General features: G+C 39.8%; 2 protein-coding genes across 5 annotated transcripts; both read right to left on the bottom strand.

The window, feature by feature from the left end:
- Positions 1 to 973: 973 nt before the first annotated feature.
- znf410 (zinc finger protein 410) lies at positions 974 to 9,987 on the bottom strand. Of its 3 annotated transcripts, none has more exons than XR_007926741.1 (12): positions 9,809 to 9,987; positions 9,420 to 9,472; positions 9,185 to 9,236; positions 8,789 to 8,921; positions 3,136 to 3,312; positions 2,868 to 3,059; positions 2,627 to 2,786; positions 2,305 to 2,486; positions 1,787 to 1,866; positions 1,413 to 1,508; positions 1,188 to 1,286; positions 974 to 1,108 (listed from the first exon to the last, which is right to left on the bottom strand). XR_007926741.1 is itself a non-coding variant. In XM_051874309.1 (12 exons), exons 3-12 carry the CDS (start codon positions 9,215 to 9,217, stop codon positions 1,011 to 1,013), a joined length of 1,260 nt encoding a protein of 419 aa, XP_051730269.1. In that variant the 5' UTR covers positions 9,218 to 9,236; positions 9,420 to 9,472; positions 9,809 to 9,987; the 3' UTR covers positions 974 to 1,010. The 3 variants fall into 3 exon arrangements, 2 of the variants coding, with proteins under 2 accessions (XP_051730269.1, XP_051730270.1); XM_051874309.1 differs by having other exon boundaries at positions 1,777 to 1,866; XM_051874310.1 differs by having other exon boundaries at positions 1,777 to 1,866; positions 9,831 to 9,950.
- An 857-nt stretch (positions 9,988 to 10,844) lies between these two features.
- cipcb (CLOCK-interacting pacemaker b) lies at positions 10,845 to 17,209 on the bottom strand. Of its 2 annotated transcripts, none has more exons than XM_051874330.1 (4): positions 16,969 to 17,209; positions 15,855 to 15,970; positions 15,603 to 15,757; positions 10,845 to 15,074 (listed from the first exon to the last, which is right to left on the bottom strand). In XM_051874330.1, the coding sequence occupies exons 2-4, from the start codon at positions 15,949 to 15,951 to the stop codon at positions 14,364 to 14,366; spliced, it is 963 nt and encodes a 320-aa protein (XP_051730290.1). In that variant the 5' UTR covers positions 15,952 to 15,970; positions 16,969 to 17,209; the 3' UTR covers positions 10,845 to 14,363. The 2 variants fall into 2 exon arrangements, with proteins under 2 accessions (XP_051730290.1, XP_051730289.1); XM_051874329.1 differs by having other exon boundaries at positions 16,823 to 17,208.
- Positions 17,210 to 17,734: the final 525 nt, after the last annotated feature.

Here is a 17,734-nt window from a genome sequence, read left to right as displayed (position 1 = left end):
TCAAGTCCTCTCAAGTCATATTTACTACTGATAAACTCCCAAGTTTCCGAGTCGAGAATGCCATAAACTTTAAATACGGCGGAGGGGAGAACGATTGTTGCTGTGACTGGGATTCTTTATTAGTTTTTCCTAAAACATAAAGAATCTCAGTATTGTTGTTAAAGTAGTGCATATTTACATATATGAATAATCAAAGCATATTGTATGATTTATGCAGTGATGCTGCTTTCATATGCTATCATAATTATCGTTAATACGAGTTTCCTATTCAGAAATTCCTAGTTGGAATTTTCTAATCTGAGTTTCCTAGTTGGAATTTCCTAGTCAGAAATTCCTGGTTGAAATTTCTGAGTCTGAGTTTCCTAGGTGGAAATTCCTTGTCGGAGTTTCCTAGTTGGAATTCCCTAGTTGGAAATTCCTAGTTGGAGTTTCCTAGTTGGAAATTCCTAGTCCGAGTTTCCTAGCTGGAAATTTCTAGTCTGTTGCATAGAAACTGTCCAACATTTGATGATGAAAACATGCAAATTATCTTGAAATTAACTTTTTAAAATTTCTTTTAAAAAAAACTTTTTTTCTAACATATAGTAGTAGTAATATTTCAGATGTTTTAACTGCACGCAAATTCAAATCCTTATTATCGTTGATTTCAAGAATATGTACTTTTCCAACTAAAATACTTGATTTTTTTTAGACAAATTATTAAACTGAAAAGCTCAGTCTCATAAAGGGTCCTTTCTACACATGACAGATGTAGTATTATATTAAATTTTCTTCATGTCACAGTTTTTTGTTTTCTCTCATTCAGAGGCGTTTGAGTGTTTATGCTGTAACTGATCCTGATACAGTCGTGTTTTACAGCTTTATTAGTTTGTTTTATTAAGATTTTAGATTTCCTCTACTGTTCTGTTCCCTTGAATATGAAACGTTTCTACTGACAAAATGATATGAAAAATAAACACAAAATCAACAAGGATGTGTTTCCTAAAATAGTTTATTTACAAAAACAATGACTACAACAGCGCCACCACATCATCACTGTACGCGTGCGCTGTCGTCATGGTGACCAGGTCATGAGGCGGAGTCAGAACCACGACCGGATCCGCCGGACCTGAAGCGAGAAGAGACGCTGTTAGTGCCGTTACGACTCACTATCACAGACGCTCATCCGTGTGGCGTGCGGTTTCTACCTTGAGTTCGTAACATGGCGTGATGCAGATTCATGTTCACCATCGAATCACTGCTGCCTCCGTCAGCCTCCAGCAAGCTGCTGTGAGTGAGCGCTTCACCTGTCAATCACACACAAACAGTAGAAAGCATGACACGGTTTCTAACAGCATACTGACACACGTCTGCAGCACATATACGGCACACAGAACTGATAAAGCAGACGTCACATGGATTATTAACGTTACCGGTTTCCCGGCTGTGTCTCTTCTTCATGTGGACGTTCCTGCTGCCGCTCTGAGAGAACGTCTTCCCGCAGATGGAGCACACGTGCGGCTTCTCACCTGTTTCGAACATCATGATCACATGTTATCGTGTGCATTATTTCATCAAGTGAAATTCAAGACACAATTTTTTCACACGGCAAAAGTCTGATTTATTTCCACATGAAATTGGAAAAACTAAAAACAATCAGTGAAAGTGTCTGTTCACAGTCATCCAATAAACAAACGTCACTACAATTACAAACACATTATACTGGTAGATTACAACCACAACTGAGATAATACATTATATTGAATAATTAGGACAGCACGAGTCATGTGACCGTACCAGAGTGTACCAGCATGTGTTTGCGCAGACTGGAATATTCAGCGAAAGATCGACCGCAGCTGTCCACGTCACACAGGAAGGGCTTTTCACCTGAAAAATACACAAGATTATCAATTTAAACTGATCATTACTTGGAATCCATCATTATTACCAATAATTATTTAAAAATTATTACTAGTAATAATATGCTGGCGGTCAAAAGTCTGGAATAATCAAGATTTTTTAAATGTTTTTCAACTTCTGCTCACCGAGAATGTGTTTATTTGATCAAAAATACAGTAAAAACAGTGAAATATTATTCCAATGTAAATCAGCTGTTTTCTATGTGAATATATAGTAAAGTGTAATTTATTCCTCTGAATTTTCAGCATCATTACTCCAGTCTTCAGTGTCACATGATCCTTCAGAAATCATTCTAATATGATGATTTGCTGCTCAAGAAACATTATTATCAATGTTGAAACACAACACATCATCACGTATATTAATAATGATGAGTTTTGATCGGTGTGGGGTCAGAGGGCGTACCGGTGTGTGTGCGTCTGTGGTTCTTCAGGTTGCCGGCGGTGGTGAATCTCTTGCCGCAGTTCTTCTCGTTGCAGATGAAGGGTTTCTCTCCGTTGTGGATCCTCATGTGAACCTGCAGCCTCTGCAGCACATAGAAACTCTTCCCACAACCCTCGGCTCCACAGCGGAATGTGCGGTCATTCCTGAAACACACACACACACACACACACACACAACTCTACAGCTGGAAATATAACAAAAATGGACAATTCTTGTTTTTTATGGAGTACTGCAGTTTATTCTAAATATGTATTATTTTATTAATTGCAGGTGTCGTGGTTACCTGTGTGTCTTCAGGTGGTACTTCAGGTGTGCAGGATAGGTGAAGGTCCTGTGGCAGCTCTCATACGGACAGCGGTGGATCTTCTCCGAAGCCGTGCGAGCGACTCGAGGCAGCTGCTCTTTCTTCGGCCCCTCTGATTGACAGCTGAGAATGTGGTCACCTTGGCAACAGCAGAGAGCGACAGCGTGATGCGGTGCACTGAGCAGCGTGAGGAACATTGAGTGTGTGTGGCGTCACGTACTGTTACCGCCGGCCCGGGCTTCCTTCGCCAGCTGCGCGCGTGTGGCGGCGATCAGGCTGTCGTGCGCCAGTTCCTGGACCCGCAGGTACCACGGAGCGCCGCCGTCCGCGCAGTCTCCGGCCGAGATCTCCTCCTGCGCCTCGTCCACGTCATCCTGGACAAACACCAGCGGCTCGGCCGACGCGGCCAATCCTGCGAACACGATGAGCGTGTCATACTGTGTGATGGAGTGATGGAAGAAGGGAAATAATAACTAATATGTTCAGACCTTTGGCCAGGTTGAGCAGGACGTAGGAAGTGCTGTCATGGTTCTGCAGGTCCTGGAGGATTGTGGGTGTTTGTGATGGAGGCGAGGGAGACGGTTGATGCAGCTGAACCACCAGCGGGCTTCGCTCGGGGCCGAACTCTGACAGCGCCGGGGACGCGGCATGGCTAAGAGCGCTCTCTGAAACACCACACACACACACACACACACACACACACACACACACACACACACACACACACACACACACACACACACACACACACACACACACACACACACACACACACACACACACACACACACACACACACACACACACACACACACACACACACACACACACACACACACACACACACACACACACACACACACACACACACACACACACACACACACACACACACACACACACACACACACACACACACACACACACACACACACACACACACACACACACACACACACACACACACACACACACACACACACACACACACACACACACACACACACACACACACACACACACACACACACACACACACACACACACACACACACGACAGGTTCGATACGATTCGCTGGAGTCATATTACATGTTCAGAAATATATCAGAATGCAGTTCAGACAGATGACGGCACCTCTTTTAATTCAGTTGTTTTCAATAAACAAAGAACTCAATTAAACTTAAAACCCAAAAAAAATTCACCAAAAGGCTGAAATCCTTGAAAAAAAAAGCTCTTCACAAAATTAGCAATTCTGTTTTAAAATTTGAAAAAGAAATAAAAAATATATTCAAACACTTTTTATGACATAGTAAGGTTGGTGTAGGAAAGTAATATTATAAAATGATATTAATATATAAAATATATTATAACTTATAACTGACAGAGCAGTCATTAAAGGATTAGTTCACATGACAAACTGGGGCCCAGGTCAGAAAGCAGCAGACAAACTGGCTAAACCGACCGTCTGCTAGCTGCCTCACGTTACAGAAGTCAGAAAATTCAGATAACTCTCAACACATAGAAACTCTTACACCTAGATATTTTCAAATAGAGACTGTGTCTGTACCCCGAATTAGTAAAAACAAAAAACTTCCAAACCCATTTAATGGTAAAAATTTAATTGATGTTCAACAAATAAAAAATAGAGATAATAATGCTAAACAAATGATAAAACTCGGGTTGTTAAATATTAGATCCCTTTCTTCAAAATCACTTATTGTTAATGATATTATCAAAGATAATAATCTAGATGTGCTGTGTTTGACAGAAACTTGGCTAAAACCGGACGATTACATTACTTTAAATGAGTCTAGTCCTCAAGGTTATGATTATCGACACAATGCCCGTCAGAAAGGCAAAGGGGGAGGTGTTGCTGTAATCTATAGTAATATTTACAGTATTAGTCAGAAGTCTTTCAAATATAATTCCTTCGAAACTATGGTACTTTACGTAACATTATGTAAGTTGACATTTGTGCTGGCTACTGTATACAGGCCACCAGGACACAATACAGACTTTATCAAAGAATTTGCTGACTTTCTATCAGAGTTAGTACTAGCTGCAGGTAAAGTCCTTGTTGTTGGTGATTTTAATATTCATGTAGATAATAAAAAAGACGCATTAGGATTGGCATTTGCAGATATTCTAAACTCTATTGGTGTTAGACAACATGTGTCAGGACCCACTCATTGTCATAATCATACTTTAGATCTAATATTGTCACATGGAATCGATATTGATGCTGTTGAAATTCTGCAGCAGAGTGACGACATCTCAGATCATTATCTAGTCTCGTGTATACTACATTTAGTCAAGGCGGCTAAACTGCCTCCATGCCATAAATATGGTAGAACCATCACTTCTACCACTAAAGATTGCTTTATAAATAATCTTCCTGATCATTTTCATCGCCTTAGCATACCAGACAGCTTAGAAGACCTCGATGTTGCAACAGAAACTATTGCCTCTGTCTTTTCCAGCACATTAGACTCAGTTGCTCCTTTGCGTTTAAAAAAGATTAAGGAAATTAATCCAATGCCATGGTACAATGACCACACTCGGGCCCTAAAGTTAGCAGCCAGAAAAATGGAGCGCAGCTGGAAGAAATCAAAACTAGAAGTATTTCGTATTTCGTGGAGAGAGAGAATGATTGAGTACAGAAAGGCCTTAAAATCTGCTAGATCTGCCTATTTTTCAAAACTCTTAGAAGAAAATAAACACAACCCTAGGTATTTATTTGATACAGTGGCTAAATTAACAAGAAATAAAGCTTCAACTTCTGATGTTTCCAAAGAGCACAGCAGTAATGACTTTATGAACTTCTTTACTTGCAAGATTGATAATATTAGAGAAAAAATAATAACCATGCAACCGTCTACTACAGTATCGTGTCAGATAGTGCATTGTAGTGTCCCTGAGGAAAAATTCAATTCATTTACTGCTTTAGGAGAGGAAGAATTGTCTAAACTTGTTAAATCATCAAAATCAACAACATGTATGTTAGACCCTATACCGACTAAGCTATTGAAAGAAATGCTTCCAGAGGTCATAGACCCTCTTCTCAATATCGTCAATTCATCTTTATCATTAGGATACGTACCAAAAACTTTTAAGCTGGCTATTATTAAACCTCTTATTAAAAAACCACAACTTGATCCTAGAGAATTAGTCAATTACAGGCCGATCTCAAATCTCACTTTTCTGTCAAAAATACTAGAAAAGGCAGTATCATCACAGCTATGTTCCTTTTTAGAAAGAAATGGTATCTGTGAGGATTTCCAGTCAGGATTTAGACCGTACCATAGTACTGAGACTGCTCTCATTAGAGTTACTAATGATTTGCTCTTATCATCAGATCGTGGTTGTATCTCTCTACTAGTGTTACTGGATCTTAGTGCAGCATTTGACACTATTGATCACAATATTCTTTTAAATAGACTCGAAAATTATGTTGGCATTAGTGGAATTGCATTGTCATGGTTCAAATCATACTTATCTGACCGTTATCAGTTTGTAGTAGTAAACGAAGACATGTCATATCGATCACAAGTTCAATATGGAGTACCACAAGGCTCAGTACTAGGACCGTTACTGTTCACTCTGTACATGCTACCCTTGGGAGATATCATTAGGAAGCATGGCGTTAGTTTTCACTGTTACGCTGATGATACTCAGCTCTATATTTCTTCGCGCCCTGACGAAACTTACCAATTCACAAAATTAACGGAGTGCATAGCTGATATAAAAAATTGGATGACCAGTAATTTCCTACTACTAAATTCAGAAAAAACAGAGATTCTAATTTTTGGACCAAAAACTTCTTCACGTAATAACCTAGAATATTGTCTAACACTTGATGGCTGCTCTGTTAAGTCTTCGTCGTCAGTTAGGAACCTAGGTGTGCTCTTTGATACCAATCTTTCATTTGAAGGCCATGTTACTAGCATCTGTAAAACCGCATTCTTCCATCTTAAAAATATATCTAAACTACGACATATGCTCTCAATGAAAAATGCAGAACAGTTAGTTCATGCGTTCATGACCTCAAGGCTAGATTACTGTAACGCTCTACTGGGTGGTTGTTCTGCTCGCCTGATAAATAAACTACAGCTCGTACAAAATGCAGCAGCTAGAGTTCTTACTAGAACCAGGAAGTATGACCATATTAGCCCAGTTCTGTCAACACTGCATTGGCTTCCTGTTAAACATCGTATAGATTTTAAAATCTTGCTAATTACTTACAAAGCACTAAATGGTTTAGCTCCCCAGTACCTGAGCGAGCTCCTAATTCATTATAGTCCTTCACGTCTATTGCGATCTCAGAATTCAGGCCAGCTGATAATACCTAGAATATCAAAATCAACTGCAGGTGGTAGATCCTTCTCCTATTTGGCACCTAAACTCTGGAACAATCTTCCTAGCATTGTTCGGGAAGCAGACACACTCTGTCAGTTTAAATCTAGACTAAAAACGCATCTCTTTAACCTGGCATACACATAACACATTACCAATTTATATTTCCAAATCCGTTAAAGGATTATTAGGCTGCATAAATTAGGTCAGCCGGAACCGGGAACACTTCCTATAACACCTGATGTACTCGTTACATCAGAAGAAGAATGGCATCTACGCTAATATTAGTCTTTCTGTTTATCCCGAGGTTCACCGTAGTCAACCGGATCCGGGCCGTATCCAGGTGAGACCAAGGACCTGCACCTTGACACGACCACAACGCAGCCCTGAAGTATCAGCAGAGATTGAGTCAACTAGATCATCCCCTGTGAAGGCCTCATCGACACGACAGCCACGACACAGTTCCTCAACAACCGTCCATACCGGCGTGATGAATACGATCCTCAATTGGATGGAACTGAAATAAATACTTTTAATGTTGCGATCCTATTGGACTTATGATAGCAACCTGAATTGTAACAAAGCACTGTTGGCCAGAGGAGAACTGGCACCCCGACTAAGCCTGGTTTCTCCCAAGGTTTTTTTCTCCATTTTAACACCAATTTGCCACTTGTCTGCCACCTGATGTCACCTGATGGAGTTTGGGTTCCTTGCCGCTGTCGCCTCTGGCTTGCTTAGTTGGGGACACTTGACTTGACATTTTGATATTCAACAGTGCTTTTGATCTGCCTGCATTGACACTATTCTTTAAGAGCTGCTGTGCAGTCAAACAATGTACCAGTTATCAATGTAAAGCTGCTTTGACACAATCTACATTGTAAAAAGCGCTATATAAATAAAGGTGACTTGACTTCAGAATTCAAATGTCCTGATAATTTACTCACCCCCATGTCATCCAAGATGTTCATGTCTTTCTTTCTTCAGTCGAAAAGAAATTGAGGAAAACACTCCAGGATTTTTCTCCATATAGTGGACTTCACTGGGGTTCAACGGGTTGAAGGTCCAAATGTCAGTTTCAGTGCAGCTTCAAAGAGCTCTACACGATCCCAGACGAGGAATAAGAGTCTTATCTAGAGAAACCATCGGCCATTTTCTAAAAAAAAAAAAAAACAATTATATACTTTTTAACCACAAATGCTCGTCTTGCACTGCTCTGTGATGCTCCACGCATTACGTAATCATGTTGGAAAGGTCACGCGTGACGTAGGCGGAAGTACCGATCCAGTGTTTACAAAGTGAACGTCAAAGACTAAGTCAAACGGCCTTTACAAAAAAAGGTAAAACAACGATGTCGGACGATTTTGAAGTTGGAGGAGAAAATGAGATGGAGTTTTTCAACCTTTCCAACATGATTACGTAATGTGTGGAGCATCACAGAGCAGTGCAAGACGAGCATTTGTGGTTTAAAAGTTTATATTTTTATTTTTTTTTAGAAAATGTCCGATGGTTTCTCTAGATAAGACTCTTATTCCTCGTCTGGGATCATGTAGAGCTCTTTGAAGCTGCACTGAAACTGACATTTGGACCTTCAACCCGTTGAACCCCAGTGAAGTCCACTATATGGAGAAAAATCCTGGAATGTTTTCCTTCATTTCTTTTTCACTGAAGAAAGAAAGGCTTGGATGACATGAGGGTGAGTAAATTATCAGGAAATTTTAATTCTGTAGTGAACTAATCCTTTAAATATAAAGCTCATGTTGTAAGGTATATTTGTACAGGCTCTTCACCTGGCAGCTCCAGCGGGCCGCATAAGGAGGCGTGAGCGGGCGACAGCAGCGGGACGCAGGAGGGTTTGCTGTCCGGCTCCTCCAGACTCTGGCCCAGCGGTATGGACGCGTTCTGAACAAACTCAACCAGCAGCTGCACAGGACCAGAGAACACACGTCACTGACCACATCAAATCTGCATTCTTCAAATCTTATTCTACTCGTTATTTATCATTCAGGCATTCTCTAGTAAGAAATGAGCAGCATGTGTAACAGACGTGGAGCAAAAGTAAACATCAATCTGATGATTATTAATATTAAAATTTTAATTTATTGTCGCATAACAACATAACGTTTAATATTATGGCAAACACTTGTAAATGGTATAATGTAAATAATCTCCTCAGGCAGTAAAACCTCAGGTTTGGAGTCAAGTTCATCAGAAAGCATGGATTCAGCGTGATGTAATCTGTCAGCAAGAGAGAGAGTACATAAACATAATGATGACGTCATCAAAACATCAGCTATTTAACATCTTTATTGCCTTTCAGTGATGGTTTTCTAGCAATTTTAAAGTCCAAATTATTTGGTAAAATGTCTATTTTGTGTAAAATAAAACAGTTAAAGAATGATTGATTAAACTGAAACTGACCAGGTTCAGGAGGGTCAGAGAGAGAAGGTTTCGTCCATCATCTGCTGACAGAACTGAATGAATAAAACACACAGAACATAATTAAAAATGCTGAATACATTCGGTCGAACTCACATATCCACCAAATTAATATCAAATTATTTAAATTAGGTACGTATGAATAACTGTATGAATGAATATTAGGCTTTTAAAGCTTTCACGGGCTCAGACAACCTCAAATCACACAGTTTATACACAGAGGTTTGATATTATGAATAATTAAGCATTATAAATATGAAGCATGTCATTAATAAAGCAGACAGCATAAGCCACCGTTAGCTAGAGCACAAATCACCATCATTCTGCTCGGTTTTCTTTCGATTTTATACAATTAGATATCTTAAACATACCTGACAGATGATTATGACATACATTAATCTTTATAAACTCTCTTAACCTTCATCGCCGCTGATGTTTGACAGTAAGCAGCAGAAGCTAAACACAAACACAAAGACAGATCAAGAGCACTTCCGGGTCACGCAGGGACGTTCTGAGGGATGTACTTCTGTGTGGAAAACTATTGATTTGAATACTGATCATGTTGTTTTATTAAAATGGAAATTAGTGCTGGAAAGCCTGCTTTACTTTAGTAAACAAAGAGCTGAATTTCAGTGAGCGATACGCTTTTTTAATTCGAAAGAATCGGTTCAAAAGAACGACAATCAGGGATCAACGGAGATTCTTTCGAATGATGCCTGATTCTCTGATTCTTTTGAACCGATTCTTTTTTTTTTTGGAAGAAATATCAGAAATAACGAGCTTTTGAGTTTCTTTCTTCTGCTGAACACAAAAGAATATATTTTAAAGAATGTTTAATTAAACAGTTGACGGTAGTCATTGACTAAAAAAATAGTCCTGTCAACTGTATGGTTCGATGACTGACTCTTTTGAACCGACTCTTTCTCTAAGCCAACATGTTTTTGATAACCATAACAAAGTTAATCAGAAATGTAATAAATAAGTAGGCCTACATGATTTCTGCGAGTAATGTCTGAAAAAGTGTACTAATAAATAAAAACACTTCAAGAATCAGTAAATGAATATTGTGAAAGTTTAGCAATGTTTTGGTTTTCAGAAAGCGTTCATTAAACCATATGAAACTATCATTCAACAATATGTAGCATCAAACACTTTTCTATTTAATGGATTTATTTGAGCAAACAACTTTCAGTGAGCGATACGTTTATTGATCCGAAAGAATCGGTTCAAATGAGTCAGGGAATCCAAGATACTTTCGAATCACAAAGCTGCATTCCTTTCTGATTCTTTTGAACCGACTCTTTCTCGAAGTCCACGTGTTTTTGATAACCAGAACAAAGTTAATCAGAAATATGATAAATAAGTAGGTCTTCATGATTTCTGTGAGAAATGCAATACAGGGACTCGTTTGACATTTGAAATTATTTTAATAACTTTATGACATGAAAATGTTTGACAGTGTAGTATTCAGTAATCCATGTTTTAAAGTGTGAAATAATAAAAAAGACTAACAAACCCCCCAAAGAATCAGTAAATGAGTAATGCGAACATTTGGCCACAGTTTTGGTTTTGCACGTTTCTTTATGAATTTCCAGAGCGATTATGTAGATCAGGCCATACGTTTGTAAGTGTATCTAATGCTCTATTAATGTAAAAGCACCAGATTGAGCTGTTATAACAACACAACAACCCTTCACAGTTCTGCTCTACTGCACACAACACGTCTATCCGGAAGGATTACCTAACAGCAAAGGAAAATAACAAAACTACATCTTCATACACAAAATGGCATATTATTATTTTACTTACAAAATACAGGAACAACAAATAATCAGTAATAAGAGCAACAAAACACAAACGCAATGTTTCCAAAGTCACTGAAACGGCTGTAGCAGATTGGAGTAATCAAAAATGCATTTCATGATGTTGAATGCGCTCTGGTTTCTTACACACAGCAAAACATGTATAAAGCTTTATCAAAACTGCTGGCCTACAAAATGTTTTCTGTATGTTTAAAAAAGCTTAGACTGCCATTAAAGCAAGGCAATTAGAGTCAGGAAACACCAACACATGAGCAACCCTTTCTGTGCTTCCGCTGAAATGATCCATATTCTACACATGCCAAACAAGGAAGTAAAGCCATGATTGGATGAACTTGTGGTAATGTGTTAGCTGCCACTGAAACTTCATGAAGTAAGGCAAGATGATAATGAGAATATGATCATTCATCACGTCGGTATCAGAGGATTGCCACTGTGCTCCTGTCGGAAAACTCCACGCATATTAGAGCTGCACGATTCTGGATACACGATCTAACAAAGATCACGATTCTGAACAGACAACTAAACAAAACAACAGGTGACTTACGTTTTTTAAATCAATGATTCAATGACTCACTCATAAAGATTACTGGATGAATCAGCATTTTTGAATTAATCTCTTGAGTGAGTGATTCAATGACTCACTCGTAAAAACTTCACTTGTTTCATTGCTGGATGAATCAGCATTTTTGAACAAATCTCTGGAATGAATGATTCAATGACTCACTCAAAAGGGGCTCGCACACCGGACGCGAAGCTCAGCGCCGCGACACGCCTTTAAAATTCGAACTCGTTGTTTTCCGAGTCGTAGCTGGGTGCTGCGGATAGGCGCCGAATGTCGCCGCCGGTATGCGTACACTCATAGAAAACAATGCGTTCAAATTTTAAAGATGTGTCGCGGCGCTGTGCACCGCTGAATTTTGCGTCCGGTGTGCGAGCCCCTAAAGACTTCACTTGTTTCATTGCTGGATGAATCAGCATTTTTGAATGAATCTCTTGAGTGAATGATTCAATGACTCACTCATAAAGACTTGTTTCATTGCTGGATGAATCAGCATTTTTGAACAAATCTCTTGAATGAATGATTTAATGACTCACTCAAAGACTTCACTTGATTCATTGCTGGATGAATCAGCATTTTTGAATGAATCTCTTGAGTGAATGATTCAATGACTCACTCATAAAGACTTGTTTCATTGCGGGATGAATCAGCATTTTTGAATGAATCTCTTGAGTGAATGATTCAATGACTCACTCATAAAGATTACTAGATGAATCAGCATTTTTGAATGAATCTCTTGAATGAATGATTCAATGACTCACTCATAAAGACTTCACTTGTTTCATTACTGGATGAATCTACATTTTTGAATGAATCTCTTGGATGAATGATTCAATGACTCACTCATAAAAGGCTTGTTCAAGATGCATCGGCGCTATGCAGACCGATCGGCGTATGACATCAAAAGTACCGCAAGAGCGTTTGGAGACCATACGACTCCTTATGCTTTTGAATCGCCGTCGTGGTACTTTGATTTCATAAGCCGAACGGTCTGATGCATCTTGAACAAGCCTAATGACTTCACTTGTTTCATTACTGTATGAATCTGCGTTTTTGAATTCATCTCTTGGATGAATGATTCAATGACTCACTCATAAAAGGAGTGATCAACTTTAAGCGGTGCTGCGCAGACTGATCGCTGTAAGACTTCAAAGTACCACTAGAGGGATTCAATGACAAATACATTTTTAAGTCTCTTGTCGCCACCTACTGGTGTAACAACGTCATTGATACAATATTTAAACATCAAGTTACTTTCGGAAGGTGATTTACTCTATTTTGATCTCTACTGTAGACATCAGTGTTTATATCTGAACTATAAACTTTTATCTCAGTACTTCTGTGATCATCTGAATGATTGTAAGACAGAAATAATGATACTGTGTGGTTGAAAAGACTGTGAAGCTGTTTCATATTCTTCACGACAACGGCTCTCTCTGGATCAGAACACAGATCTAAATGTTTGATCGTACTTGTTAAAGCTTTAATAGACATAGTGCTGAATCACTGTCATTTAGGAATAAGACCACATGTGCGTTTAATCGAGATCGCGATCCTTTAACGATTAATCGTGCAGCTCTAATGCACATTCAGGTTGAGTTGGTCCAAAGCTCCTCATGAAGTAGTGTCAGATCAGTAAATGATCACATCACATTTAAAACGCCACTGCTCGATGATCTATCAGAACAAAACAACGGATATAAAAACAATTCATCATATTCCTTATCAAAAACAGATGTATTTATGCCACAGAGCACGAGCCGGTCATATTTCACCTTCAAATCAAAAGAAAGAAAATGGTATTTTGAATACAGTAATAAAATAATGTCACAATGTGACCAAAACTCAAGACACTACAGGCGAAACTGTTGTTTGTTCATGCACTGCTAACTTGTAATACAAAACAATTGTCTTAATGTACTGTGATTAATCAGTGTGAATTATATCAGTTAACATTGACCGTATTCACCTGTAGTGTCTTGCCTTAATGATCCTAAAACAGACGTCATTTTCTTTATGACAAATGTAAATTATTTTTTTGTTTTCCTCTTGATTTTGCGGTGAAATACGAGCTGGATATTGTGAGTCTGAATTCACTTTTGTTTTTTTAAGCGAAAGTTCCTACACAATCTTTCGGGAGGATTGGGGTTAGACGATGGGAAGGGCTGCAGCTGATCCCACATTTCACAGACAGTCCGTAACGATCCGTTTTTCATAATTAACCATAATTGCTGTGAGAGTCTAGGAGAAGCGGCTGCCAGCTACATACTTGATCTGCACTTCTGCACATTCGTTTAGCATTCTATGATCCCCAAAACGAGGCCTTCTGACACAGTCCAAATTCATTCATCTAAAACTGTGAAACAAAAGAGGTGAAAACTACAGCAGGAAGTGAGAGTAAACAGCTTATGCACTGAACTAGATTAAGGCTGAAGCTTGTCAGAAAGTGAACGCACATCCATATAGTCTGTTAACAGTGGACAGCTACACCGGTAATCATTGTTTTGACCTCAAGATACAGTTGCATGTACGACGCACATGCCGTCACTTCAGAGGAGTCACGTCCCGGTTCTCCTCATCACGTGGCGTCCGCTCTTTCCCTTTGTCTTCCTCGTTCATACTCATCTGCAGCTTGCTCCAGATCCCCGAGTCTCCCGTCTGCAGCGCTTCCATGAACATGTTCGTGTGTTCGCGCAGCCGCTCCACCTCCGTCTGCGTCCGGCGGTTCTGCCGAATCAACTCTTTCGTGCGCAGCGTGATGTCCAGCAACCCCGACTTGCTGAGAATGTTGTAAGTGTTGCAGAAGCGCTTTATCTTGTTGTCCGTGTCGGAAATGCCACGCGAATTACAACTGGAGCGGCCGTCCGGGGATTCGGGTCTCTGTTCGACGCTGGTAGTATCCGAATCGGCGGATGCGTCGTGCGGAAGAGCAGACGCTGGAAGAGAGCCGGGTAACGGCGAGGACGAGCTCTGACCGCAATCTGTGTGAAAGGAAGACGAACTCTTGACTGAGGAAGCGGAGCTGCTGCTGCTGCTCTTAAGCGGATTGTCTCCAGGATGAGGAGCGATTTTGGGGTAAGATTTGAGGATAGGGAGGTACTTCTTGTGCCGGCGGCGCTTCGAAGTGTGTCCCTTCGGCACGGAGGCGCTTCTCTGTGGGACGACGGGTTGAAGGAAGACGACCTGAGGCTGCTGAACCACCTCCACCGCTGGACTGAAGGCCCAGGGTTTCAGAGACGGAGCGTTTTCTCCAGACTGCAAATAAACAATTGAAATTCAAATTAGAGACGGACAATAATCAGGTTTTTGACCTGTCTTACATTTTAATGGGTCTCAAAGAAACTCAGTGTGTTATTTCTATCAATTATATGCAGATATGACACAAACTGTCAGATTTTTGTTGTTATTATTATACATATGGGTGAATTCAGGTTGATTGGGACGCTTTCCCCAGTCACTTCAATGGCAAAAAGTGTCCCAATCAACCTGAATTCACCCTATGCATGATTGCAAAGATTTGGTTGTTACTGTGTTAAAAAGCAGAAATAAACTAATTAAATATTTCCGAATGACACTTTTCAGACATAAAAATACATAAAAATCTGTGCATTACATACACACATATATATATATATATTATATACACACACACACTGATCCTAATACCAAACTCATATGCTTCTGGTTTTATAGCGTCATTAGTTTCTGTTCAAAATGAACTGGTACTCAATCACATGTACTTCAGAGGAAATGTAAAAGCCTCGGGGCAGGTCTGACGTTCACCTGTTTCAGAACAACATTGTTCATGATGATCATTGGTGAGAGGCCCTGCAGAGCTCCGCCCACCACCGCTGCCATCGGAGACACCTGCGATCTGGAGAGGGACGAGTCCTCCGTGTCCGTCTGATCGATCGCACTCAGATGCTCCGAGCTGCCGTCTACCAACACACACACACACACACACACACACACACAGATCTCAAATACTGCTTCGAAAACAATCAGAACAAGAATCCAATCCTCTCGATTACACACCTGAGAAACCTGAATCCCTCTCCGACTCCGGCTTTGACTTCTCCATCCTTTTGTTTTTAAATTTGGCCATCGCTCTCATACGACCTTCATCCTTCATCCTCTTCCACCGTTTGAGCCTGAAACAGCAGACATTCTGGTCATGACATTTATGATACTGAATCCTTCTACTAAAGTTTCACATTTTTACTTTAAGTATTCAAACAATTTAACTAACTGGAAAAACAGGATTTATGTTTAGTTAAGTCAAAAGCGTGCCAATGTTTTTATTTGACATCAACGTTGAACAAACATTAAACATTGTATATTTATATATTCAAGCAAATGGTAGGATTATAAATTATTAATGACATTATACATATATATATATATATATATACACATACACACACATATAACCATATATTCAAAACCATATATTTATGTATAATTGATATATCAATTATACATAAATATATGGTTTTGAAGAGCTACAAATACAGCCAAGGGGTACATTAGGATAAGTAAACAAGCACTAATAATAATAATAATTGTATTAATAATAATAATAATACATTTTTCAAACCTAAAATTGTCTTTAAAATGTCTTAAACTGTTTTTTAAAACGGTTTATTTCCATTGTTATTATTATTTTTAAGCCCAACGTCATGACGTCACAGGCCAAGCCATGACGTAACCAGCTGACATGTTTAATCTCCAGCAGCTCTGGGTCGTCAGAATCACTCGTTTTACCTGTCAAAGGGCTTATTTGTACTTATTGTACTAGTACGTTTCCACGGAAGTTTCATATTTAAACTTTAAGCATTCACACAAATCGTATCTCAATGCAGCCTGAAGCACAGAAACCAACACCGTTAAAAGCAGGATTGCCGTTTAGTTGCTCCAGAAAAGCATGCGAACTTTTATCTGAGAAACATTTATTCATTCAGAGAAGGTCATTTTGCTCAAAGTCGTTGAATACGACAGCTTACGTGAGTGTCGCGACGGCCGTGACTTCATCCGGAGCGGAATCAATCCCCAGAGACGGATAAACAGCGACTATGTTTGCAGGTTTCCTCAGATCCGGAGGTTATAATGTATTATAACAGTGTGCAGCGCTCGTTCTGCGGCGTCTTACCGTGTTCTAGGCGCGTAACGTCGGTCAGACTCAGTGATCGTCCCCGTCACGCACAACACGCTCACGGCTACACGGTGCTGTACACGTGACCTGAGCGAGATTCCCCACAAGCCCCGCCCTCATGGACTGCCCAACTTTATCTGGACGTTAAAGCCTTAATATTTACCTTAATAAGTGTACTTTAAACATAAAACAGCGCGTTCGCTTTGTTGTTTCGCTGTATTTACTCTGTGAATTATTTGACGTGACGTCATCGCTCCAGCTGTTGCTAGCGGGTACGTGAATGACTCCTGATCTAAGCCAATCACAGATACGAAATCGCTCCGAATAGCCAATCCTGTCACAGGAGGCGGGGCTTGTCGTGAGGGGGAATAACGTCTGTTTTGTTTTAGGGGCTTTTCCTTTTATGGAAGTGGTGGGCAGGGCTGTCGTGTTGCGTCATTCTCGACGGTCGTCTCGCATTGGTCGTCGACTCGACCATTCAAAGATAAAACGTGACCGTTGGGCGTCGTGAGAACATGCTGTTCAACCGCAGAGTGGCGTGTCGATATAAACTGCTGATAGTCAAATATCTTTGACATTCAGGTGTGTTATGTAACGCTAACAAAGATGTAAGGGCTTAATTTAACCTAGTGCTTTGGAAGGACGTTTCTGCCATATAAAAGAAAAAAAAAAATCATGCTGTGGTAAATATTATGCCATAAAACGTCAATATTATGATGAAATTATGACAATATTATTAGGTAAAAAGTCTAAATTATCAAAC

The sequence above is a fragment of the Ctenopharyngodon idella genome, chromosome 20, assembly GCF_019924925.1.
Source record: "Ctenopharyngodon idella isolate HZGC_01 chromosome 20, HZGC01, whole genome shotgun sequence".
NCBI classification, from domain to species: domain Eukaryota; kingdom Metazoa; phylum Chordata; class Actinopteri; order Cypriniformes; family Xenocyprididae; genus Ctenopharyngodon; species Ctenopharyngodon idella.
This window is presented reverse-complemented; position numbering and strand designations above follow the sequence as displayed.

What these genes read in the sequence shown, in the direction of transcription:
- cipcb (XM_051874330.1), bottom strand. Translation starts at nt 15,951, where the DNA reads ATGAAGGATGAAGGTCGTATGAGAGCGATGGCCAAATTTAAAAACAAA. An exon ending in GAGGGATTCAGGTTTCTCAG is followed by an intron (nt 15,758 to 15,854) that starts GTGTGTAATCGA and finishes GTGTGTTGGTAG; the next exon opens with ACGGCAGCTCGGAGCATCTG. An exon ending in ACAATGTTGTTCTGAAACAG is followed by an intron (nt 15,075 to 15,602) that starts GTGAACGTCAGA and finishes GTTTATTTGCAG; the next exon opens with TCTGGAGAAAACGCTCCGTC.
- znf410 (XM_051874309.1), bottom strand. Translation starts at nt 9,217, where the DNA reads ATGCTTTCTGATGAACTTGACTCCAAACCTGAG. An exon ending in CCTGCTCAACCTGGCCAAAG is followed by an intron (nt 3,060 to 3,135) that starts GTCTGAACATAT and finishes TCGTGTTCGCAG; the next exon opens with GATTGGCCGCGTCGGCCGAG. An exon ending in GAGACACAGCCGGGAAACCG is followed by an intron (nt 1,287 to 1,412) that starts GTAACGTTAATA and finishes TGTGATTGACAG; the next exon opens with GTGAAGCGCTCACTCACAGC.